We start from the raw sequence: 25,772 nt of genomic DNA on the forward strand, positions 1-25,772 counted from the left end.
CAGCCACAGCAGCAGCAGCACTGTGGAAGGGAGACAAAGGGAAGTGCAGGGGCAAAGCCCAGTGCTGAGTCAGGCTGAGCAAGAGCTGCCTCCCTCCAGCCTCCCATCCCCACCGATTGTGAAATGGACACTGGGGCCTGGAGCAGGGCCTCCACCCCCTATCCTTATCTTTGCTCTTCCTCCTCCAGTGCCCAGGACAGCAAGAATTTGTGCAAAACGAGGCTGAGAAGCTCTGAGGCTAATTAATTTGTAGCTGCTGGTAATGTTGAATGAGTCCCTGGGGAATCCAAGGCTAAAGCAGAGGAGAAAGTGCAGAGAGATACTGGAAAATTACTGTTTAATTCTTCATCATTACATCTGAGTATATGGCATCTGGCAGACACAGGAAAAGGCAGATAATGACCCAGCCACTTCTGCAGCCCTTCCCCAGCAGCAGGGGCAGCCAGGCCCCTGGAGGGATGGCTCCAGCCCTGGGGAGGGCTCAGGGCCTGGTGGGATGTGTGTCCTTGGGCTGGCAGTGCCCCTTCCTGGCCCTGCAGCCATCAGTACTCCTGCTGAGTGTCGCAGCCAAGGAACTCTACTCGCAGGGCAATGTGGTTGTGCCACAGGCGGGGGTGTATCCTCACATAGCGGGCAAAGAGAGGCGGCTCCAGGCTGTTCCTCACTGTGCTCTGGTGGTCTTGGTTTGCCTTGAAAATCTGGAGAGGAGAGAGAAGCCAGGGATGCACTTGGCTGGCATAGTGAGGACAGGATCAAGCCAGACAAACACCCCTTGGGATGCTTTAAGGAAGGAAGAAGCACAGCCTGGCTCACTGCTCTTGGAGAGAAATCCTGTGAGCATGTTTGCTGCCAAGGGCTGTGCTTGCTGCCCTGGGGGTGGTGGCATGGGCTCTGGCCACAGAGCAGCCCTGCCTACCTTCTCCTTGCCATTTTGCAGGACTGGGCTCCAGTGCATGCCATCCTGGCTGATGGAGACAGCAAACTCCTTCACAAACATCTGGGTGAAGAGAGCTTTGGCACCTTGGGTTATGATTGCAGTCACCTTCTTGGTTACTTCGAAGTCCACCTGCAGCCATTCTCTGGGGCTGTTGCTCTGGGGAAGGACAGACTGCCATCAACCCTCCAGCAGCAATGAGGAAGACACACTCATTGCAGCTTAAGCCAGGCTGGCCCTGCCATTCCCTCTGCTTCACCTGCCCTACCAGGCATCTGCTCGGAGCTGCTGGGTGCTAAATCAGTGTGGCAGTGAGTGTGCAGCTTGCATGGTGCATGTGGCTGCACACACTTCCCACACTAGGGGAGGTGACATGGGGACCCTGCTGGGCTCCCAGCTGCCTGCCATCTCCTCACACAGGCTACCTGTGGCCTCCAGGCATTGGTCCTGCCCTGAAGGTTCAGGCGGGCCAGGGCTGGTGTCCATTTGGAGAAGATGTTGGCGCTGTGGGAGGATGCAGTGATGTGCTCATCAGGGATCCCTCTGTTCTCCATTCCTAAGGGCATGGAGCAGCCTGGAAGAGAGAGGCAATGCTTGTCAGGGGCTAGAACTGACCCACCATGGAGATGCCTTCTGCCTGCTCACTGCTCCAGCTGCCCTGCATGCCTTTGCCCTGGTTATGAGTTCTGCAGTGCCATGGTCCCTGCATTGCTTGGGGCCCCTGTGTGCAGCCTTGCTCTGACCTCACTACTCCCACCTTCTTTTCTCCCTGGAGATTTTATCTAAAAGAAATGTGAAGAATTTCTGGTGTAAGGAAACATAAGGAGAACCTGTCTCCAGGAGGAGGACAAGAATACCTGTCAGGGAGACACTGCATTTGTGTGACCAGGTGTGCTTGTGCACAGCTGCTCTAGAGCCAGCTGGTAGGTTTGGGGCATGGGCTGACAGCACAGCCACTGCTGCTTTTAGCTGCTACAGAGCAGGTGTGCAAAGCCAAAGACATGATCCTAGGGCACCATTTCCCCAGGCTGTGCTGTTGATCAGAGCCATCTCACCTTCAACTGGCAAAACCAGACTAAAAGCCAACAGCATCTGTCTCTGCTTGCTTTCTGCCCCCACAGACTGGGGCAGCAGCTCCCCATCTATCAGCTTAGCTGCTGCTGGAAGTTTCCTGTGCCTCAGTAAAAAAGCTGGTGAGATCTGGCTCTTCCTCTGGTATTTTTATCTCTAAGACCACAATGAGACTTTCCAGCTTTGTTCCCTCAACACCTCAGTGCCATCTCCAGCTGCCTCCTTCCTCCTCCATAACTGCCTGAGGGTCCTGGCACAGGTGGAGCTGGGGCTCAGCACCCCAGCAGGGCAGAGCAGAGCAGAGCAGAGCAGAGCAGAGCAGAGCAGAGCAGAGGGCAGCCCTGGTGGCTGGGATGGGAGGGGGACACGCACTGTTGAGGTCGCAGCCCAGGAGCTCCATGCGCAGCGTGGCCCGCAGGTTGTAGTGGGTGGGGTGGATGCGGATGTACCGAGCTACCACCGGGGGCTTGAACCGGTTCTCTTTCACTCCACTGGCATCCACGTTCCCAAAGAACAGCTGCAGGGAAAGGGAGGAAAAGGATTGTTGCATGAATGGAAAGAGAGGCAGGACGAGGATTACTGGGGAGAAGAACGTTCATGTCTGGCACACAAAAATGACAACTCAGGGAAATGATCTTAAGTGAGCCTCAGGCCAAAGTGTGAGTGGGACACTGAGAAAGAAAAAGAGAAGAAGAAACTTTGGGTCTGTGCAAATTAACTTGGTTTTATATTTTCACCAAACAGTGGTGAGAAAAATAAGGAAAAAAGTCAATCCTCAAACGTTTGAACCTGGGAAAAGTTGTAGCCACAGATGGTGCACACAATGGAGGCTTTTCTGGCTACTCTTCTCCCAGACGATTGATCAGCTTTTACATATTTATGTTGTGGGTTTTTTCTAGCGACTGTAGATTCTCCAAATCATCTGTGCCTGCACAATATTTTTAGAAAGGCAAATTTGCCTTTGAGGTCAAAAAAGATACTCAGGTAGAATCTTATGCCTAGCTCTAAGTAAAACACAACATAACATTGAGAGGTGGATCTCACAGCCACCTGGGATGGTGGAAAGAGGTAGCTCAGATAGTTTAAAATCAGACAGATGGGACAGCAAGTCCCTTGCAGACCTGTGATTCAGCCACCTGGCACTGAATGGTCTCTCTCTAATCTCAGGGGCTCAGGAGGTTTCTGCCTTGTGGACAGAGCTCCCCAGCCCTCCTCACTCCAGGACACCCCATTTGGGGGCAGCAATCTCCTCTCAAGACCCTTGACCTCACCATCTGCGTGCTCGTGGCATTCCCCTTGTAGGTCTTCCACCTTCGCCCATCGAGGCTGTAGAACACAACAAACTGGGAGATGTAGAAGCTGGAGAACTTTTGTCTGGCCCCTTGGGTTTTTATGCCGTGAATAATGGTGGGATGCAAAAGATCCACCTGAGAATGAAAGTCAGGGATTCACTTCTGATGGAAAACCCAAGCCATGTTCAGGCAATGCCCCAAAAACTTACTTCCTCCTGACATAATTGAGCACTGGTTATGAAAGTAATTAAACCAGTTGTTCATAAGGGTACAAGTCAGCCAACAGCTGTGAGTGAACAGGGGAGAGCTGTTAGGAGAGGTGAGCTGTTCTGCCTTGGGTTTGGGGAGATTTTGCACAATCCAGTGCTGCAGCTGGACCATTAAGTGATTCCTCTGCTGCACTGAGCATGGATATGGGGGTCAGGCCAGCAGCAACCTGAGCAGAGCAGCTGCCATTAGGATCTTAGTGCTCCCCTCTCAGAGGGAAGAGGAAACAGCAGGAACAGCAGTTTATAGCTGGGGAGGCACTGCCCATCCATGAGCATGGCCTTGCAATGCCCCCAGCGGTGCCTCAGACACGGGGCCCCCCTCACCTGGATCCAGGCATTGCTGCGGTCGGTGCTCCAGGCGTTGATGGAGCCGCTGTTGTGCAGCCTGGCCAGGTGAGGAGCCCACTGCCCTGCAAGGAGAGAGCACAGACACAAGGGTGCTGCTGGCCCCTGCTGCTGCCCCAGGTGGTGAGAGGTGCACCCACAGCACTGGGCCTGAGCATCACCCCGGGGTTTAGTAGCCACACACAGGGTGTGACCGTGTTCACAGGGGTCTGAGGATCAGGGAAGAGACGAGGATCTGACTCCATGTTTCAGAAGGCTGATTTATTATTTTATGATATATATTGTATTAAAACGATACTAAAAGAATAGAAGAAAGGATTTCATCAGAAGGCTAGCTAAGAATAGAAAAAGAAGGAATGACAACAAAAGTTTGTGGCTTGGACTCTCTGTCTGAACCAGCTGACTGTGATTGGCCATTAAATAGAAACAGCCAACGTGGGCCAATCAAGGCTCCACCTGTTGCATTCCACAGCAGGTGATAACCATTGTTTACATTTTGTTCCTGTTTTCCTCCTCAGCTTCTCAGGAGGAAAAATCCTAAGGAAAGGATTTTTCATAAAAGATGTCTGTGACACACAGGGTGGCACAGCACTGGCACCGTGGGCCAGCTGTGTGGGAAGGCTCCAGGTCCTGACTGGGATGCTGGCATGGGCACGGATGGGGGAAGGACTCCACTACCAGGGACTCAGTGCAGCAGAAGTGGGGCAGGCAAACAAGTGAGTTCTGCTGGCTGAAGCTGCCCTGAGCCCCCCTGCCTTCCAGTTACTCACCATACTGCCCTGAAGCTGTGATCTGAGAGTCTGCAATGCCACCCGAGGCCATACCCAGGGCATTCTGGCAGTCTGCAGGGAACAGAAGCCAGGCACAGTTGGTTAGACAGCAAAAGTCTGGGCTGGGTAGCAGCCTTCAGGCTCAGGGAGGTTTGCAAGCCTCCAGGAGCTCCCAGGTCTATTTCTCTCACACCAAGGGATAGGTTTTAGAGGCTTCCACATCCATCTCTGGATTTTAAGATAGCTGGAAGTTCTTGCTCACACCCCCCATGTCAAGAGCAGAGAGTTTCCAGCATCAGACACAGCAGCCTTTTGCCAAACTCCTTTCCCTGAATCCATGACCTCTCATTCCCATGTCCTAATGTCCCAGCAATGCTGACAAGTGTCTCTTCCTTATACCCACATCTTGCTCCTGGGCCTTTTTGTTGCTAGGCATCATCTTTTGAAAACAAATATCACATTGCTAAAGGAAAGTCTTCCTGACACCCCTGTCTCTCTCTGTGTCTCTTCTGGTCTCTGAGCACAGGGATGTTAGTCTCTTATAATAACCATTATTATTAGTGACTTGTCACACCTTGACATCTCCACTGCATGTCAAATGCTCCTGGGGAGAATGCAAATTTGAAATCTTAAGCGGATTTTTAACTTACAGCAACATTTTCTGGCTGACATTTAATATTCTGTTATAAACAGGAGAGAGACTGTCACAGTGTGATAAAATACTACTCTCCCACACCACTTCCCCAGTCCTTACTTGTGGTGAGTTAGAAACATGTTGTTCTGGGGTGGAATCAGAAGTTTAATGTAGATTTTGCAGTTGCTCTTGGAGCTATTTCTATCAGACCAACTTGCAGTCAGGCAGCATCACTCACTGCCTCCTGTCATTGCTCTGTGCCTCAGTTTACCTCCTGATATATGGCTAGGCAGCTGGGCACTGTATCTTACTGGCAGCACAGGCAGGGACCAGCCCATGCATGCACTTCCTTGGTAAGTGCATTTTATGGAAGGTCCAGAGACTCTCAGATTTGGAGACCGAGAACTCTTGCAGTAAATATTTGCAGGCCAATGAAGCTGCCTCCCAGCCTTCACCCCAGCTGTGCCCCTGACCCTGCTCTCTGCTGGGCTGTGCAGGCTGCCAAGGGCTAAAGTAGTGACTTTTCTTCAGAGTGAAAACACAGAAGGTCCCACCTGGGTCACCCCAAGAGAAATGCTGAGAGATGTGGGGGAGGAAGCTCAAATACACACTGGTCATGGCTGTGTGTGTGCTCACAAGAAAATCACTCACTCAGGTCATACACGAGGAAGAGGGCACTCATTCCAGCTTCTTGGTGCTCTCCCACTTTGCACTCCACCCTCCAGATGCCAGCATGTGAGGGCCACATCTCCACTGTCCCAAAGACACCTGGCCAGGAATGGAGAGCAGAGCAGAGCGGAGTTACTGCCTGTAATGGGACACACTGTGCCAAGTGCTGTGCAAGCACAGGGACAGAACAGTCCAGATCCACTCCCCCTCCTTGGTATTCCCCCACAGAAACTTCCTGAGGGCACAGGCCCTGGCAGAGGGCGTGCACAGTGCTGCCTCTCACCAGGATAAAGGTTGTAGACTCCCATGCGATATTCCTGGCCGGTCCTGACGTTGAAGAGCTGCCCGTGGAAGTGAACAGAGTGGATGTCCTCAGTGCTGCCCATGTTCAGGAGGTGCCATCGGACCCGTTGCTGCTGGGCCATCACCAGCCCAGGCAGGGTGTCACTCACATAGCCATTGATGGCTGGGAAAGGCAGCAGTCAGAGGGGCTCAGGGCTCTGGGGCATTCCCATCCTGATACGGGCTGTGGGATGGAAAGGGCAGGGAGCCTCACCGTGGAAGGAATGGTTTCTCCTGAAGTCAGGGCTGTCCTGCTGGAGCCGGCAGGGAGGGCGGCAGTTCCTGGCCACGTTCTCTGGGAAGTACCAGCTCTTGGTCTCGTCAAAGATAGTGAAGAGCAGGGAGAACTCCTGCACAGCCAGCTGCCTCCTGGAAACGTAGCTCAGCACCCCATGGTTGCAGATGATCAGCGGCCCGATGAGGCCTGAGTGCAGGTCCTTCTCCTGCCAGGGAGCCAGGGAATGAGGGGCTGCCTCTGAGCTGGGGGAGTCACTGACACCAGCAAGAGACAGCAGAGAGGAAAGCACTGAACCCATCTGCATCCCTGGCCTGGCTCCCTCTCTGGAGGGATTCATTTGTAGGGTTCACCGAGCTAAGAAAGGCTGAGCAACAAGTGTTTGCATGTGCTTTCAAGAGACATGGTGTCTGTCTGTCCAACAGTCCCTACTGTGTTGGACCCTGGGGCCAGATTCAGGAAGATTTGGCATAGAGGTAAGGAACTGCAGAATGCTGGTTTTCTTGTAAGTATCATAGGCTGGAATAATTGGGGAAATGGGTGAAAACCAAATGGAGAAGAGGGAGAGGGAGAGGGAGAGGGAGAGGGAGAGGGAGAGGGAGAGGGAGAGGGAGAGGGAGAGGGAGAGGGGAGCACCAGCATGTATTCATCATTGTATTAGACACCTGAGAATCCACACAGCCCCAAGCTGCTTTCAGCACAGCCCCATAGGAAATTCCTTGACCTCCCAGGAGGACCCAGGCGTGCTGCCCTCCTCCCCTTCCTGGGGTGCCCTATGGAGACTCCCACCTACCAGGTCCACGTTGGAGAAGTAAGCCCAGGCCTTGCAGTCGAACTCCTGTGTGGTTGGTGCCATCTGGGGCAGCACTTTCCAGGTGTATTTCTGCTGGCCACCAGGCTGCACCACCTCACCCTGCTGTGCTGTGCCCTCATAGGCTGTCAGTGTGGAGTGGAAGGAGAAGGGTCGTGAGGCCAGGTTCTTGAACGTCACCTGCACCAGAGGGAAGGCAGAGCAGTGCAATGTGTGAGGGAGCAATGCTCACAGTGTTCTGGGCCCTGGTGGTGGGTCCAGCCAGCTGGTGGGAAGGATGTCCCTGGTTGCCAGGCCTCCAGCTGGTCTCCATGCAGTAGCCAGCCCCTGCTGAAGCACAAGCTGTAGCTGTGCAGTGCAGTCTCTGGTGGAAAGCACGTCCTGGGTTCATGTCAGCAGGATGAGGCCTTTGCCTGCTCAATGGAAGCAAGGTCAGCTACACTCCTGTCTCTGGAGCCCAAAGGTGCTGCATCCATCCTGGTGAAGATTTCCATGAAAACTGGGGAACTTCTCCAGGGACACAAGTCCTGAGCCTTTCACTTTCTTCTCAGGTAGGTGTTGAAGGAGCTGTGGTAGTGTGGGAAGCCCAAGCCTGCCCTCATACAGAGCACCTAAAAGAGCTGCACTGAGCCCTGCTTAGCTCACTACCCTTTTTGCATCCCCTCACCCAAAAGGCTCCCCATGGAGCCCAGGAGCTGATCAGGCCATGCTGTTACAGGGGTTGGGTCTCAGCTCCAGGGCTTTGCATCTGAACACTCTGAGATTCCTGCTGGCCCACTCCTCCAGCCACTGAGGTCCCTCTGAATCCCAGTCTGGTGCCATTCACGTGCCAGCAGGGCAGCTCCTGTCCCCAGGCCCTGAAGGTTAACCCATGGGCACTGCAGGGCAGCACTCCCTCTGGCTGAACTCCAACAACAACGACAGGGAGATTTATGGTTTTATAGGAAATGGGAACTTTCTACTCACCATGATGACATCCTGAACTTCTGCCCTGATGTAGGGCCCGAGGATGCCCAGGTGCTCATCCAGCTCTCTGCGCTGCACCGGCTGCGTGAAGGACTCGTCCAGGTACTCTCGGAAAACCACCTTGCGGTACTGCCAGGAGTGCTTCCCCCTGCTCCTCCGGGGGTCCCTGCAGGGTGACAGTCAGCTCAGTCATGTGACACTGTCCCACAGCGAGCACAGTATGGCAGGGTTGTCACAGGCCAGGGGGATATAGAGCCAGAGCATCCCTGACCCTTCCTTGCAAGGAAGCTCAAAGTTTCTGGAGGTTTAAACGCCCCTGGGGAGAGGGAGATGCTGGGAGCATCCTTCCCCTGGGCTGCTTGGCTGGGTTGTACTGGTACAGAGCTGAGATCCTGCCTGGCAGGACATGCCATCTCATTGTGACTGTGTTCACAGGGGTCTAGGATGAGGGAAGAGATGAGGATCTGACTCCATGTTTCAGAAGGCTTGATTTATTATTTTATGATATATATTATATTAAAACTATGCTAAAAGAATAGAAGAAAGGATTTCATCAGAAGGTTAGCTAAGAATAGAAAAGAAGGGATGATAACAAAAGCTTTTGTCTCGGACAGAGAGTTCAAGCCAGCTGACTGTGATTGGCCATTAATTAGAAACAACTCTATGAGATTAATCACAGATCTACTTGTTTCATTCCACAGCAGCAGATAATCATTGTTTACATTTTGTATTTGAGGCCTCTCAGCTTCTCAGGAGGAAAAAATCTTACGGAAAGGATTTTTCATAAAAGATATCTGTGACACATCATGCCATGCCATGCAGTGCAGCAGGAATGCCTGCAGGACAATCACACTTACCTTGCTTTTAGGAAGTGCTGGGGTCTCTGGTCCCCATACTCCCACATCACCTCCACTGCTGCAATGAAGTACTGCCTCATCTCCCCCTGGAAGGAGCGTGGGTCATGCTCCACTTCCCCATACATGTCAAAGTCCTCCATGGTCTGCTCTGTGTTGTACTCGTCATAGTCTGTCTTGGCAGTCTCTGAGGGGCTGGAATGTGTCCCATTGTTCAGGGCTGGTTCCTCCCTGTGTCCTGGGATGTGGCTCCTCTCCCCAGCTGTGCTGTTGCTTTCCCCATCCTCCTTGGGCTCTCCTAGGCCCTGGCCCTCTCTGTTCCCTATTTCTCTGAGGCCATCTTCTCTGCCAAGCACCTGACATCCATGAGGAGTGTCTTGCACATACTCTGCTGGCTTTTTGGTGCTGTTGTTTTGAGGAGGACGACTTGGAGACAATGAACAGTTCTCTCTGGTGGCTGATTTCAGAGATGTTCCTTCTGTGCTCCCAGACATTCTCCCAGGCAGGTGGTCCTCTGTGGCATTGGCCTTGGGCTGCTGAGGCTCAGGACTGGACTGACCCAACTGCTCCACAGAGTTTGTCTCCTCCTCCATGTGGCTTCTCCCCCGAGCTTGCTGTCTCCCAGGAGCCCCCCACACCGCAGCTCTGCCTGGCTGCAGCTTGGCCACAGCTGGGCTGTGCACGTCCCCCATGTTCACCACAGCCCCTGGGGAGCCTGGGTCCCAGTTTGAGGCCAGGTGTGCAGCCTCAGCAGTGCCCTGCCTTCCTGCCCCTGCAGGTCCTGTCCCCAGTGCTCCCCGTGAGGGCAGGGAGCGTCTGCTGCGCTGAGCCCCGTCCCTGCTGCTGGTGTTGGGAACACCCAAACCTCTGCTCTCCAGTGACCTGCCTTGTTTAGGTCTCCAGTCAGGGCTTCTGGCTGTAACTCTGTGCCTCAGAAACTGCTCAGGGCTCTTTAAGAAGCCGTTTGGGAATGGCTTGGTGTCATTGGTCACAATGTTCGATTTAGAAAGGGCAATACTGTCCAGCTCTGCTAATTCCTTAGCATCCTGAAACACTTCTTTCAAAACTACTTCATCCCTCTCTTCTGTCATTACATAGCTGGGTGGCTCAAGGTCATTGCTGTCTGCAAAGGTGGTTTCTGGAAGGCCTTGGGCAAGTCCACTGGCCTTTTCTGTGCCACTTTTCGCAGGCAAGGGGTTGCTCTCATCTGTGAAGTTTTCTTCTTCTACAGGTTTGTCTGACAAAGAAACATTTTGCTCTTCAAAAGTTTCATAAAAGCCTTGTGAAACCACATTGTGAGGCCTTTTTTCCAGCCTAGCATCTAGGTCATTTGATGAATAATTACTTTCTATGGTGTGACTGTGAACCACAGCATGAGAAGTTCTATTATCTTCTGTCTCATCTGCAGAAGGATTGTTCAGTGTGGAGGAAGAGTTGTGATCAATACTTAAAGACAGGCCTGTACTGATTGCCTCCCCTGAGTCATACGGGTTAAAGGATATTTTATCAGCCCTTTTTAGCAGCTTGTCCTCATTACCCTGTGAAGACACATCTTGAAGTGCCAGGTTGTGCTCCAGATCATTCTGGTGAATTGAGCTCCTGTTCTCCTGAAGAGGGGCTTTGCCAGCAGCATGAGCAATGGAGTCCCACAAGCTTGTTGCATGAGTAGCTGTCTTTTGAGGCTCTGCTTCCAGGTTCTCTATCCTACCACCAGACTGGACTGTCATTCCTTTTACTGGCTCCTGCAGCTCTGGAGCCTCTCCTGGAGCTGCTGTGACTTGGTGCAGCCATTGCTGGTCTTCTTCTGAGCTCACAGTACCATGGACCCTTCCACTGTCACTCACCAAGTGTTCTCCACGTGGGACTGCTCCAAACCCTTCATCCTGGCTGGGGATTTTTGACAATTCTTCATCTTCCAGGAAGGACTCATAGGACACTGGGTCATAGCTCATCTCTGGCAGAGGAGACGTGGAAATATCATTTGGATTTGGCAATGTTTCTAAAAATGTTGATATGCCATTGGAAGAGGGATCAGAAATCTTACCATTGCTCTGGAGGGCCCCATGTTCTGTCAGGCACAATCTTGTCTCCTCTATCTCATTTCTGGAAGAGGTGATGTTGTTCAGTTGCTCATTCACACATGACTTCTTTCTTTTAGAGAAGCCCCTGGGCTGGAATTCAAAGGCCACCTCCTCCCCATCAGAATACACATAATCTTCCTCATCAGTGTACTGCTCATTCTGGCACTGCGAGACCGTGAACTTGGCATGCATCCCTCGGTCCCTGAAATCAGGATTTAGGCACCCCAGCGTCCACACACCTGTCTCAAGAGAGGCCAAGAGGACACCATCAGCTCACTTCAGTGGGAAATTAAAGAGATGCCATTCCCATGCTGCTCCCTTGCTAGTGCAACCTGTATTTTCAGGCAGCCTCTGGCTCATGGTAGTGATTCCATGCTCTCATAGTCCCTAGAGTGTCTTACAGCCAGACCCACAGTGTTCTGGCAACATGAGAGCCTTGCAAGCACCATCAGCAGGGCTGGCAGAGCTTAATGAGCTACACACACCTGTGAGGGCCCAAGCACAGCTTGGTGGGAGCAGTTAATGCAGTGAGAACCCACGGAGCCCCCAGCAGCAGCAGCCACCATAACCCACCCCCAAAGACATCCTGGTGCTGTCAAACACCCCTCTCTCCCAAAGACAGTCAGCACAGCTCTCCCACTGAAGGAGAAAGAAATGGAAGGCTGCATCTGTCTCTCATCCCCAGGCAGTGTGTTTGCTCCCAGCAGGGAGGGTGAGATGTGTGATTTCTGGGCTCTGCTGCTGGAGAGAGCTGCCACCTGCTGCCGGCTGAGCTGCTGCTCTGCTTCTGAGGAAGCACAGGAATCCGAGCTCAAACGGATGTGAGGCTTGGCTGGCTGTAGAAAGCTTCCTGGGGTGTCTGCAAACCCTGACAGCTTGGCTCAGGCTGCAGTGCTCATGACCTTCATATCAGTGTTGCAACCACATGGTAAATCCTGTGTCTTCTCTGGGAGGAGGAAATGGTTTGACAGCTCTAAGGGAAAAGTGCTGAGTGGGGGGAATATAACTGAACTCTGAAGCAAATATTTTCTCTGACTTGTCTGTGGCTGTGGTTTCTGTCCTTGCAGAAGTGTGGAGATAAATGGCATGACCAGTAGCTGCACCCACAGCAGGGACAGCACTGCCACTCCCCTTGACCTCCATGCTTGGAGCCAAGATTGCAAATGTTCACCAGGCTCATGTTACTGCAGCCAGCTACTGGTTTGGCAGCATGTGTGACCTTAACACACCCTACTAATTAAGTAAAATACCGTGATTCAATTTCTTTGATTTAAGCTTTGAAAGATTCAATCACTGCCTCTCACTTTGGTGTTCTATCAGGTTGTGGATCCCTTTGCTCTCAGAGCTGTCCAAGGGAATTGGGCACCAATCAGAGAACTGGCTGGAAATGCTCACTGATCTCTGCTGGGATGCCAAGCCCATGGTTGGCAGAATAGCCCATGTCACTAACCTGGCTTTTCCAAGCTCATGATGACTGTTTCTCCAGAAAACGGGAAAAGAGTGAGCACGTCCTCAAAGACCATGTTGTGCTTGAAGGTGTTTCCAGAGAAGAAGACGGAGAGGAAATCTGTTTGGGCCCCAACACTCAGGACATACCAGTACACAACGTCGTTCAGGCAGAGTTTTGTTTGCAGGTTGTCAAATACAAAGCCATTAATAGCTGGAAGAGGGCAGGGGTGAAACATTTCAAGACCAAATTCCCTCCATGGCTGCTGAGATGCTGTGCATCCCCTGCTCACTCCCTGGGGCAGGGATGAGCCTGTGTCTGTGGGGGCTTTGCAGGGCTTAGTACTCACTGTGCATCACATTGGAGGCATAAAACTGGGGGTCCTGGGTGTCCACATGGGCTGCATCAGAGCAGAACCTCTTGATGTTCTCCTCCAGGTACCAGCTGTGGTTCTCATCAAAGACTGAAAACAGCACCAACTTCATGTTGTCTGACATTATCTGGAAAAGAGAGGGAAGAAATTATTCCTGGTCTGATCAGAGCACCCCTCATGCCCAGTGTAGCTGTCAGGTCTCAGACTGGGTGCATGGAGAAGTTAATTGCTATTTCACAGGAGTTAAGGTGAAGATTTGTGGAAAAGAGAGCATGCAAGGGAGGATGGGGAAGGCAGAGGCATTAGGACTGCTAGTAGGGTTGAAGGAAACAGGACAGATAAATTTCGGTTTACTTAAATATTCACTTACCGCAGTCATTCCAGCCTTTCAGCTTAGAAGTTGAGGCAACAAAGGAAAGACCCACCTGATTCCCCCTCTGATCCATGGACTTCTTGGAGCAGATGAGGAGGGGCCCAATGAGGCCTGAGGCAGTGTCCCTGACGGGGTTGATGGAGCTGTAGTAGAAACGGGTGAGGCAGCGAGGATCTGCCTCTGTTGGGCCATCCTCAGTGGTGAGACTCCAGCTGTAGGTGAAGGACTTCCCAGGGGCAATGGCAATATCCTTCACATCCTTCTCTGGCAACACACAACCCAAGGGCAGACCAGTTATGTCTGGGCTGCTCCTGCAAGGGGTGATCCCACTTTGTAAAAGAGCTCAGAAAGGTTTCCTGACCACACAAGCTGCAGAGGAAACCACCCATGCCCATCCCAGGATCCTGGTGGGATGTGGGATGGCCCTGCACAAGTCATGGTCCTGGGAGCACAGTAACAAGGGGTGAAAGCAGTTCTGGGAATGAAACCTGGAGGGAAAAACAAGCCCAGAGCAAAAACGACAAAGCTGCAAGAGAGAGAGAGTCTAAATCACAGTGAACCCCCCCACAAATGCAGGTCAGAGGGAGCCCAGGGAATGAGGGCTGTAAATAAACTGCAAACACAGGCAGGATCACCAGGATGGTTCCTGCATTGTCAGAAAGTGGAGGCCTCCAGGATGTATCAATTAACGTGGTCCCAGCTCCCTGGTTGGAAATGCCCCTTCTCCCAGTCATCATTAAAGCCCTCCTTAAAGACAGAGTTACACGGCACCAATGGGAACATGAACCCAGAATCATCATAATCCCTGGAATTGTAGAGCTCAGGTGCTTGGATGAATGGACAACCAGCTTCAGGAAACTCTCCTGGCCCAGAAAAATGGCAGTGGCCAGGTGATATCCCAAGTTGCCATGGCCTGCCTTACCTGGTGAGCGTCTCATGGGATAGTAGGGCCTGACACTGGTGAGGCCATGAGGGTAGATGTTGTAGGGTCGGCTGGCTAGATTCCTGAACACGATCTGAAATGAGGACAGGCAGCAGGAATGGGTTTTGATCAGTGTTTTCTGGTGTTCTGGTGTTTTCTGATCACCGTAAGCCCTTGAAGCTGCTCTCAGTGTCCTTGCAGAGAGGGAGACACTGGACAGCACTGCCCAGGGGTTAGCAACCTGCCAGTGATCAACAGGAGGGACCCAGACATGTCTGGGATCACAGAGTCAGAGTACAAGAAACCACATTTTTCTGTGATGAGCCTGTACTCTCCATTGTTCTGGGAGGTGTCTGTTGTAAGGAGGGCATGAAAATATCAGATTTATTTAAGAGAAAGTTGCTGTCCTTAGTCTTACTTTACACATGAGTCAGAAGAGGGCCATCAATCCAGGCCCCAGAGGACCAGGACATTAAGTATGCACAGCAATCAAGAGCTTTAGAGTGCTCCCCACTTCACTGCAGGCAGCCCTTCCTTTATTTCTCTAAATAGCTCTGTCACATGCCCACAACCGCACAGGGAACCCCAGGGAGGGAGCAGAAATGTGAAGCTGCTGGAAACCATCCCATTCCTCCCAGCTGCAACAAGTCAAGTGGTCAGGAGAGGCACTTTGGGAGACAAAAGTGACAGTCCCCAGTGCTGTGAGGTAACAGCAAACAGATGGAGAAGAGCGGAGGATGAGGGGACACTCCTGCCTCAGAGGAAGGCGCTGGATGTCATGGGTCGTGTATGAACTCACACAGGCCCTAAGACACCTGCAAAGAAGTCAAATGAGAGGGACTGGGCCATATCCTGTGCATCTTACTGAAAGTATTTACCTTAAGCTGCCAGTACCACCTGCCTTTCCAGTGAACTTTGAGCTTTGCCAAACAGGAGAGAGCACCTGAATGACTAAAGTCAGACCTCTGCCACAAGCAAAGAGCTATTAGTAGGAACAGCATCATCTGAAATTTCCCCTTACAGTGGTAAACTGCATTTCTCTTACCTTCAGCTGATCTCCCACCTCCCCCTTGATGACAGGCCCCAGAATTCCCTTGTCCTGCTGGTTGGACACCTTGCGCTTCCTGAAGGTTGCATCCTCATACTCCACAAACACCACCTTCTTATACTTTGAGCCCACCCTCTGTGGGCCAGGCTCCAGGTACAGGCTTGCCATGTTTCTGCAGGCAAAGGCAGAGAGAGAGCAAATGGCCACATGTCAGAAACAGAGCAGGACCTTCCATCATCCAAGGGCCTGGCAGGTGGCTGAGAAGGTCACCAGGAGTTGTTGTCTGCTCAGAAGGGACTGATTCCAGAGGCCTTGTTGACAGAGAGACAAATGCCATGAAGACAAATGTCTCTGCAGGGCATTTGGTAAAATGGAGCAAAGCCAGGTGCTGCCTTCCCATGGCCTCTTCAAAACCATTCCTGTCCTGCCAAACTGTTAGTATTAATAAAGAACAAAACTGTCCAGGTTGGGCAGAATGAAAAACAATTTCTGGGGAAAAGGGGAAGAGCTGGCAGGGCTGCCTTGAGGAGCAGCCTCGTGAGCACACATGCCCACTCTCACCTGTCCAGAGATGCTGGCTTCACAGGGGCATAGTCCCAGTCCACCTCCTCTGCTGCAATGTAGTAAGGCCAGGTCATGGGCCTGTCCTTGGCAAAAGAGCGTGCTTGGATCACATGATAAGTTTGCTCATCTTCCTCAGGGTAATCCAGGTCCTCTGGCTCCTTTAACTGCTTCCCTGTCTTCAGCAGCCGCTCCTCGGGACACTCCTCCACCTTCACAAAGGCCTCCATGCCAACTGGGGTCAGACAGCCAGGAGAAAGGGTCACACTGCTGTGCCAATACAGGCAGGCACCCACCCAAGCCCTGCCTGGAAATTTCTCCACTATTTTTCTCATCAAATGGGCCAACCTGGATCCCCACCCTTGCCATCTGGTATGGCCAGGCTGCAGGTGGATGTAACCCTAAGGAGCAGGAGGGGCCTGGAGCTGCAGCACTGCACAGAACCCTGAGCCCAGGCCATGCCCTGACCTGCTCTTCCCCCCAGCTCTTGGAAAATAAGGTTACCTTGCTGATGGGACAGTATCTGGCAGAACATCCGGAACCAGCCAGCTGTTCCTGGCGTGGTCTGGGCTGTGAGATAGGTGGCAGGGGAGATTTCTAGGCTGCTGAGACGGTGGCTCCTCACCAGGAATGTGTGGCCTTCAAAGAAGATGGAGTGGACTTCTGGCCCAGAGCCCAGCCCGATCACATGCCAGTGGACCTGCTTCTTGAGGCACAGTGTGAGACCTGCCAGGGGACAGGGAAAGCAGCCAGGGGTCAGCACTGTGCCCAGCCCTTGTCCCCACTCTTGGTGCCACAGACTCAGAGTCTGACATAGAGTAGAGTAGAGTAGAGTAGAGTAGAGTAGAGTAGAGTAGAGTAGAGTAGAGTCTGGTAGAGTCCCCTGCTCCTGTGCTGGCTTCAGGCTGGAGAAATCACCCAGGAATGTGAACTGAGCAAAACAGAGGCACAGGTCACACCATCCCCCTGAGACAAGACTAGATTTAGGGTCTGGGGGACTTTGGGGGGTTGCTGGTAGGAGCTCACAGTGGGATGCAGTGGTAAAGAGAGAGATGTGCTCCTTGACTCTGTAAATAGGGAAATTGGGCACTGGACAGGAGAGTCATTTGTCTGATCACAGCACTGGCAAGCCTGATACTAAAACATTGCATTTAGAGAAGGGCTCCTGCACATCCTCAGCAGTAGCTGAAATACCACAAAGGGCAGAGAGGAGTCACCAAGATTATTTGAGTGCTGGGGAAAATTCCTTCCTCAGAGCCACTCAAAGAGCTCAGTGTGCTTAGGAAATGGGGAAGAACTTGACTGCATTGTAAAAATACTTTCCTGGGGAGAAACTGACGTGTGCTGAAGGGCTCTGTAATCTAGCAGGGAAGTGAATAACAAGTTCATGGACGCTCAAGCCAAACAAAGTCAAATACTCGCTTTTGGCAGAGTGCAGAGGTGGCTGGAACAGATCCCAAGGGCCTGGAGGAAACTGGGTGGAGGTTCCATCCTGAGGCCCTCAGCTCTCCATTTCCAGCTCTCCATTTCCAGCTCTCCATCAGACACCTCTCAGGTGCCAGGTCCTGCATCCAGGGAGGGGGATGCTGAGTGGACATGGATAACTTCTCCAGGGAAAACTCACTGTGCAGAGATGGTGTTTGACCATGTGGCTTCCTCAGATCCTGACCTCTATGAACCCATCAGGACAGGGAATTTAGGCGACTTTTGCTTTTTTTGCTGGAGAATGGCCAGGCCCCAGTGGGAGGTTTTAGGATGTGGCTCCCCAAAGCTGCTGGTGGTAATGACTCTCCTGACAGTGTTTCCCAGTTTGTCTTGGAGATTCCTCACTCTCAGGCAGCTCTGGATCTTTTCCCAGGAGAACACCAGAAAGCAGCAACTTTTGTGTCCACTGAGATCAAACCCAGCCTTTTCTTTTGCTCTTCTGAAGAAGAGGAGTCTGAGAGAAGACCTTATCACTCTAGCTGCACCAGGGAAGTTAATGTCAGATAATGGGAAAAATTTCTTCACTGAAAGGGTTGTCAAACACTGGAACAGGCTGCCCAGGACTTGTATATGGGACACTCAGGGACATGGTTCAGTGGTAGACTTGGCAGTGTTAAGTTTACACTTGGACTTGATGATCTTAAGGGTCTTTTCCAACCTAAATTATTCCATGGCTCTATTCCCAAAATCCTATGAAGGTGATTTAATGAGAGCTAAATGCTACCTCCTACCTTGTCCACACGGCTACAAAAAATAAAACTCTGCTTCCAGCATTATTGCTGGAGAGCTCCAAGGAAGCCAGCTGCTCTTGGCAGCACAGACAGCAGCAAACAGCTCCTGCCCTGCTGTAATGGGAAAGGCAGATCAAGGAGTGAAAGATAAGACCCCTTCTGAGGTGAGCACAGCCTAACAGATCCATCACCTGGAAACTCCTCTTGATTTCTTCTCTTCCATCCTTTCAGGGTTACAGACCTGGCTCCAGCCCTGCTCCTAGCAGATCCCAAGCCCCCCAGCCCTGTCCCTGTCCCTGTCCCTGTCCCTGTCCCAGCAGGACTCACCAGGCAATGAGCCATTGACATAGCCATTGATGGTGTGCAGCTCTGTCCTGTTGTGAGCCTGGGGCTGAGCAGCTGCTGGGACAGAACCCTGCTCAGAGTACCAGCTTTTCCCTGTGGAGAGAGGAGGGTGCAGTCAGCTGTCACTTGGGAGCATTTCAAAGCAAAATAAACCTTCTCAGGGAGCTCAGATGTGTGGTGCCTGTGGGAATGCACAGCACACCTGGCCATGGCTCTGCATGAGTGTGGGGATGTCACTACACATGACAGGGAATGAATCCCCTCTTAACCTGTGTGGTGGGAGCAGGGCCAGGGCATGGCATGGCAGAGCTGAGGGGGGCTGCAAGCTCCCTGCACCTGGGGAAGACAAGGAGGGGCAGTACTGCACCAGGAACACACTGGCTGGGGGGACTGGACAGGTGAAAACCCTTGAGAAGCTGTGCTCACATTAATTGAACACACATGGCAAAGCAGATGCCCCAGACCCTGCTGAATGCCTGACACCACTCAGCCAGCACTTACCTTCATCAAACACTGCGAAGAGCAGCACAAACTCTTTCTGCAGGCTCTCATTCCCATCACTGGCCAGGGTCCCTGCAAGATGCAATGAGATGGATTTCTTTAAAGGTCAGCAAGCACCACCCAGGGAATTCCCTCTGTGCTCTTCAAGAGCTGGTAATCCAAGGCCAGGCTGTGGTTTGCTTTTGTCGTGTCTCAAATTGCAACAGCCCCGCTTCCAGTCTTGCAGTCCCCAAAAGTCCATGGTTGAGAGGCAGCTGCCCCCAGAAGGCATCAAGAGGTCAATTTGTGGTGCCTCCCCTTAGACCTTTGCTCAGTGGAGAAGCTGCTCCTGGTGAGTCACTGGAGCCTGCAGACAGTGCCCAGTCATTTCCAGGTCTGGACAACCACCTCCAGGATATGTCTCAGCCAGAGATGACAAATCTTACTCCAGTCACATCTTCTTGCACCTTGTGCTGTCAGGATTTCAATTCTGAACCCCAGCAGCACTTTCATTGAGCACAGCTCACTGACTCCACTGTCCTGCTCACCCTCAGGAAGGCACCTGTGATTATTCTGCTTTCATTAAAGGTTGTATGTGGTCTGTCCCGACCTTGTGCTGTCCTTACCAGGTCGGCACACGAGCAGGGCTCCAATCAAGCCAGAGTTGATGTCCTTCACACTGTTGGTGTTGGAGGAGTAGGAGTGGGTCAGGCACGCGGAGTCATCGTCCGTCGGGCCCTGGTTCTCCTGGATTTCCCAGACATAGGTGTGTGTCTTGCCAGGATCCACCCTGTCCCCCTCCTTCTCTGGCTGGCTGGTCTCATCCTCATACCCTGCTCCTAAAACCAAAGAAATGGCCAGATGCCACTGAAGGCTCATCCCCAGCACACCTTCCTCCCAGCCAGAGCACAGCCCCTCTCCATGCCAGGGCAGTGAGTCCCACGGGCTGTGACAGAGCTGTGCCAAATTCCCATGTTGGGCTGTGCAGCCTTCAATTTAATCTGTGTTTTACCTCTATACCAGATCCAGGTTTGCTCTGCATCATTTGCTCAGCTCATTTCTGGGCTGGGCATGGTCACGTTGCTCCCCAAGCCAGGCCACCTCTGTGGCCATCTGTCCTTGCAGAGGGAATGAATGGCAGGCTGAGGGAGGGATGCACACCTGGCAGGAGGTGCCACACAAGGACTTGCAGCCCCTGGTGCTGCCAGCTCACCTTCTGATGCCTTCCAGTAGGACACACCGACAGCATGGAGGCTGTAGGGGCGGGAGGCCAGGTTCTTAAAGGTGATGACCACTGTGTCATGGACTTCTGCTCGGATGGTGGGGCCCAGGAGGCCTGAAGGGGTAAGGCAATAAGGTCAGGCAGCTGGGATCAGGCAGCTCACACCCTGCCAGCAGCCCCAAAGGGTTCTGGCTTTCCACAAGCCCTTGTGCAGCAGCTGCATCAGCTCCAGCAGGGCCCCTGCACCCCCAGGAGCTCTGCCATACCCAGATCCACCCAGCTGCTCTCCTGCTCCTGGCTGAAGAGCAGCCAGTATCCAGCCCAGGATGAGTTTGGTGGCTGTCAAGGATTGCTGGAGCTCCCCACCCTGCAGGTGTTTCTTACCCATCCAGGCTGGCTTCAGCTTGGGCTGTGTGAAGGAGCCATCAGGGTACTCCACAAAAACAGCTTTCCTGTACTGGGGAGGGACACCAGCTGGGGGGGGACGTGGGCCTGCATGCCCCAAAATGCTGCAGGAGGAAGGAAAGCCAAGGCTGATTGCACAGACCCATCCATGCATGGGCAACATGCAACATCCATCCCCTTCCTTCCCTTCCCACAGCTTGCTTGCAATCCCCAGGGATGGCGCACCCTGCTGTGTCCTTTGGGTTTCCTGACAGCTCCCAGGTATGATTGGGAATGTTTTGCTCAGCATGCAGATGCCAGCAGGGCAGTGATTAGTGTTGTGGTGTTAGTCATGGTGGAAGAAGACACAAGGCCAGAGCCAGATGCAGCTGGGGCAGGGCACAGCAGCAGGCATTGCTGCCCCTCTCCTGCCTCATGCCTTGTCCGGTTTCAGGCTTCCTTGGCAGCAGAGACAGAGCCCTGGCAGTGCCATGGTGACCCCTGCCCTGAAGCCACCCCAGCCCCAGCACCTTCAGGTGTGGCAATCAGATCACATCACTGTAACTCACATCCTCCCCAGCTCCCCCCAGGAAAGAGACTGGCTGCTGGCAGGTGGTGGCAGTTTGCTTTGTGTCTGAGCAATGTCCCCACATTTGTTTCTTTTCTGCCCAAAATGGGATTTACACTTCACAGCAGAAAGATAAAAGAGCCTTGAATGCATTTCACACCCCACTTATCTCTGCTGGCCTCTTTCTATCTGTAAGAAGCTTAACAAATTCATTTTCCAGAAGGAATCCAGCCTGTTTATCAGGATAACAAAGGCATGAATTTCTTCAAGGATTTCAGAGGCTGACTTATCAGCCCCAGGACTAAGACCATTTCCAGTAACCAGACAAACCTTTCCAGCCTTGTTTTGTTTGGAGCTAAAGCCAGGTGGTGTTTTCTCCCCACTTAAGAAGCAGGGAAGGTTTGCTGTCCTGCTCTGACTAAGCCTTCACTCCAGCAGCGTTTCCCTTTGCAGCTCTTCCTCAAGCGGAAGAGGAAGGAGACAGAGTGACTCAAATTTAGGAAAGGCAGTGCACACTCACCCCCACAGCACTGGCTGGAAGCCACCTGCAGCTGGAGGGTGCTGTGGGGAGAGCAGGGTCCCCTCTCCTCGGGGGCAGAGCAGGATGGGAGCCCAGAAAACCCCACAGGCACCCACAGCTCCTGTAACCCCACAGGTACCCAGTTCCTATAATAACCCCACAGGCTCCTATAACCCCACAGGCACCCATATCCTATAACCCACAGGCACCCCACAAGCACCCAGCCCCTATAACCCCACAGGCACCCAGCTCCTGTAACCCCACAGGCACCCCACAGGCTCCTATAACCCCACAGGCACCCAGCTCCTATAACCCCACAGGCACCCCACAGGCTCCTATAACCCCACAGGCACCCATATCTTATTCCTGGCTTGCTGGCAGTGGGGTCCTACCTCAGCTTTGCTCCCCTCTGTGTCCCCAGACCGGGAGGTAGCTGAGCTCAGGGTTGCTGACACTCAGCTGTCCACTCTCAGGAAGCTGTGCCTTAATCTCTAGCTCCCAGAAAGCACAAATTTGAGAATGCAGCTCTGAGATATGATGGTCTGGTCCTGCAAATTCTGCAGTAAACAAGGCAGAAAGCCTCTGGAGCCAGGGGGATTCTGCTGGCATGCAGGGGCATGGCTGGGAGGGCTCTTAGTGACAGCAGGGCTCAGTGCTGGGTCCCAGTCCTGGCAGAGCAGAGCCCACAGGAGACAAGCAGGCGGGTTCAGCCCAGGGATGTCTGATCAGAGTTCTTCTGGCCAGTCCTCTGTGACTGGGGTCCCCGTGAACTTCCTTCCCCAGGGGCAGCTGGAGCTGAGGCAGGCCGATAAGTTTCTGGCACCTTGGATCAGCATTGTTAGCCGTTCTATCTGTTCATCTCTTGGAGCTGGGAGACATCCTGCACTGCCAAAACACTCAGACATGGGCTGCTGCTACGTGTCCATCAGCCCTGTGTCTGAGCTGAGAGCCCTGGAGCCACTGCAGGATGTGCTGGTGCTGGCTCTGACCCTGTGGTGGGGCTGTGCTTGGGAGGAAGAGAAACTGAAATCATGGGGAAAGTGTGAGCAGCTCTGGCATGTTATAGCCCATTAATTTGACAGAGCTTTCTACAAACATGCCAGAGAAGGCCCTGGATACTTACAGGGGGTTTGGGGGTCCTGGCTGGAGATGCCCCTTTGGAGCTGCCATGAGATGCTGGCACTCCGAGGTGTGGGGCAGAAGGAAGCACAGACACAGCTCAGGGACAGTCCAGCTCCAGGGCCAGCTCTGCCTGCCCGCTACACTTTCCTGGCTCACTCCTGCACGCCCCTGACATCCAGCCTGGCTGTTTTCCTGTGCCCTCCCCTGTAGCAGGGCCAGGGAAAAGGCACCACCATGCAGCTGGGAACAGCCATGAGGAGCAAGCCCTGGCTCCCATCAGCTTCCCAAGAGCTGCACTGCCCAGGAGCTCTCTGCCTCTCCAGGCTGCAGCACACCAGCAAGCCCCTCTGAGACAGCCAGTGTTATTTTCCCCCTTTTTAGAGAAGGACAGGTGACCTCACACTGCCTGCCAATACCCCACTCATCCCCAGGCAGGGTCAGGTCCCTGAGTCACTCCAGGGTCAGGAATAGTGCCTGAGTGCATCATAAAGCCAGTGCTGAAACGGAAAGCCACAGGGCTAAATTAAGTGTGAGGGAAGTCATCACCACAAGCACAGCCTAATGGATCTGAGAGCAGCATCAGTGAAAGCAGGGCAGGGGGATCAGTAAAAGGGGGGTGCTGGATGCAATTTTCCTACTGAAGTAATCAAAAGGGGAAAAAACAGCATAACTGGGGTACAGTCATTATAGCAGCTAGTCAGCCTGACCTGGGTCATCCCTAGAGCCTGGCTGACCTAGAGCCTGGCTCTCAGTGCCTGACCACAACTCCTCACTGGCTCTCCGTGCCTGACCACAGCTCCTCACTGCTCAGGTCACTGTGGCTCTGAGATGGACTCATGGGCTGATCCTGCCTCAGCAGAGCCTGGGGAAGGGGATGGAACCAGGGCAGAGGGAATGGGCACACCTTGACCCACAGGGGTGTAGCCATCCAGCTCCATTCTCCATGCCAACCTCAGAACATTCACAGCCATGCATGCCCAAGCCAGATGTGCCTTCAGACAGCACCATCCTGATGCCCATTTTTCCTTCCTACTTCAAAGTACACAGCAAAACCACCATGCCTTCCTCCTCCTTGCTACTGTGCATAAATACCATGCTTTGCTCAAATGCTACAAATTACTTTCATTTCCTTGAGGAAAAATTTCAGCCCCAGCAAGGTAATGTACACAAAGATATGGATAACTAAAGCTGGGTTTTACCAGGGGCAGACACAGCGGAAAGCCTTTGCTGCTCAGAGTTATGTCAGGGGGGCACAGCCAACCTTCCTCTGCAGCGCCCAGGAGTCACAGGTGCCCATCTCCCCTCACACTTCCCCAAAGCCCCCAGGATGCAGAGCAGAAAAGCAAGCACATGCTGGAAAATCAGCTCGTGGCTCCTAGCACAGACTTTAACAGGTCCCAGGCAAATGGCAATAAGATAAACCAGTGCAGAACAGCGATGCAGAGCAGGTTTGCATCTTTCTCTCTCCATTCCACCAGTCCCTCATCAGGGGTTGCCCTTAGTGACTCCCCATCACACCACCCCTTCCCAGCAGCTCCCTGCACCCACCCTGCCAGGTTACCCCCATGTCCTGCCTGCCTGGAGCCAAGCTCCCAGTGCCACATGCCAGGGTGGGAGAACACCCAGGGCAGGGCTCTAGGAGTGCAAAAGGAAGAGCTTTACCCTGCAGGCGCTTGCAGCACGGACAGCAAGTTGCTGTGTGTGTAGTCCCAGCTGGTTTCCACCGCAGCTATGTAATATCTTCTCACTTTGCTGGTGCCCTCCTCAACCAGGCACAGGAGCAGGAGGCTGCACAGGGCTCCCACCAGCACCATGCCTCCTGGCTGGGAACTGCTCTGACTTCAGGAGGAAAAGTGAAGAGGAAGGAATGAGAAAAAGAAGAGAAAAGCCTTTATCTGCTCATCCAGCTGTTGTAATCCACCGGAGATGATGATTAAAGGCAGCACCCACAGACTCACTCGGAGCACTGGAGAGTTTCTCAAAGATGTCAGGAGGGGAATGGCTCGAGCAGGTTTGTGCAAAGAGTGACCAGCGTGTGACTGGTGGACTCTCCTGCTCTTCCTCTGGCAGTGGCAGGAGGAAAGGAAAAAACAAAAGGAAAGGGAGGGCAAGCACAGCGGTGAGTTCCGCTGGCTCCGTGTCCTGGCTCCTGGCTGGGAGCAAGATGAGGAAAGGGAGGGTTGCCGAGGCAGCAGAATTTAGGTGTGTTCTTTGCCTGGTCTCACCTTCTGTGTCACCTCTAAGAGAAGGAGAGCGGGTTGCCAGGGATGCAGATGTACACATGTGACTTATCCCTGACTCTGGGATGCCCAACAGTGATGATGTGGCCACATAACCTTGCCTCAAGCCACGTGGGAAGGAGTGGTTGGGATGATCCCTGGAATTCCCTTCCCACCAGCTGCTCCTCTTCTCCCTGGGTTCTGCAGTAGAGCTCAGAGAAGATGCACTGAAATGTTTTGACAAATATATATCATTTTACTCACAAACTTTCAATCTCTGTTTTTAAAAGGCCGTGAAATCCCCCTCCCCTCATCAGTGCACACACACACACACACACACACACAGAGAGACGTGTGCTCAGGCACATACACACTGCCACATGGTTGTCCCTTGGCTCAGGGAGCAGGAAGATGAGGAGGAACGCCCTGCATGGTCCCTGCATCCCCTGGATGAGTGAGGTGGGGAAATGTCCCATAAATCATGTCACAGGGCGGCAGGAGTGCAATGGGCCAGTGACCCCTTTGGTGACAGTCCCAGTGTGTGCAGAAGCATCCATGTGACAGCTCTTGGTGACTGGGAAACAGAGAGACACAGCGGGACACAGAGGGACACAGTGGGCTTTTGGGGGTCTCTAGCATGAATCCTCAGCACAGGGCAGAAACTGATTCCCCCACACCACCCACCTTGCTCCTGGGGAG

The 25,772-nt window shown here is 53.0% G+C and overlaps 1 protein-coding gene across 2 annotated transcripts; it reads right to left on the minus strand.

Annotated features, from left to right (window-relative positions):
- Window positions 1-320: 320 nt before the first annotated feature.
- On the minus strand, window positions 321-24,902 carry F8 (coagulation factor VIII). 2 transcript variants are annotated; one of them, XM_064713137.1, is made up of 28 exons: window positions 24,813-24,902; window positions 24,517-24,693; window positions 20,645-20,769; window positions 20,252-20,374; window positions 19,665-19,877; window positions 19,060-19,131; window positions 18,541-18,651; window positions 16,502-16,723; window positions 15,998-16,232; window positions 15,434-15,608; window positions 14,389-14,482; window positions 13,519-13,730; window positions 13,070-13,220; window positions 12,724-12,933; window positions 11,237-11,512; window positions 9,196-11,146; window positions 8,339-8,504; window positions 7,355-7,552; window positions 6,541-6,769; window positions 6,268-6,450; window positions 5,967-6,083; window positions 4,682-4,753; window positions 3,891-3,976; window positions 3,277-3,432; window positions 2,378-2,522; window positions 1,360-1,508; window positions 917-1,093; window positions 321-698 (listed from the first exon to the last, which is right to left on the minus strand). In XM_064713137.1, the coding sequence occupies exons 2-28, from the start codon at window positions 24,666-24,668 to the stop codon at window positions 543-545; spliced, it is 6,156 nt and encodes a 2,051-aa protein (XP_064569207.1). In that variant the 5' UTR covers window positions 24,669-24,693; window positions 24,813-24,902; the 3' UTR covers window positions 321-542. The 2 variants fall into 2 exon arrangements, with proteins under 2 accessions (XP_064569207.1, XP_064569206.1); XM_064713136.1 differs by having other exon boundaries at window positions 9,196-11,512.
- Between the last annotated feature and the right edge of the window lie 870 nt (window positions 24,903-25,772).

Source organism: Zonotrichia leucophrys, chromosome 4A (assembly GCF_028769735.1).
Source record: "Zonotrichia leucophrys gambelii isolate GWCS_2022_RI chromosome 4A, RI_Zleu_2.0, whole genome shotgun sequence".
Taxonomy (NCBI): domain Eukaryota; kingdom Metazoa; phylum Chordata; class Aves; order Passeriformes; family Passerellidae; genus Zonotrichia; species Zonotrichia leucophrys.

Bases quoted from the DNA above. Each gene is read 5' to 3' on its own strand.
- F8 (XM_064713136.1), bottom strand. From the start codon at position 24,668: ATGGTGCTGGTGGGAGCCCTGTGCAGCCTCCTGCTCCTGTGCCTGGTT. The intron at 20,375-20,644 runs GTAAGAAACACC...TTACCCCTTCAG, and splicing joins GCTGAAGCCAGCCTGGATGG to GCCTCCTGGGCCCCACCATC. The intron at 18,652-19,059 runs GTAAGTGCTGGC...CTCTCTCCACAG, and splicing joins CTTCGCAGTGTTTGATGAAG to GGAAAAGCTGGTACTCTGAG.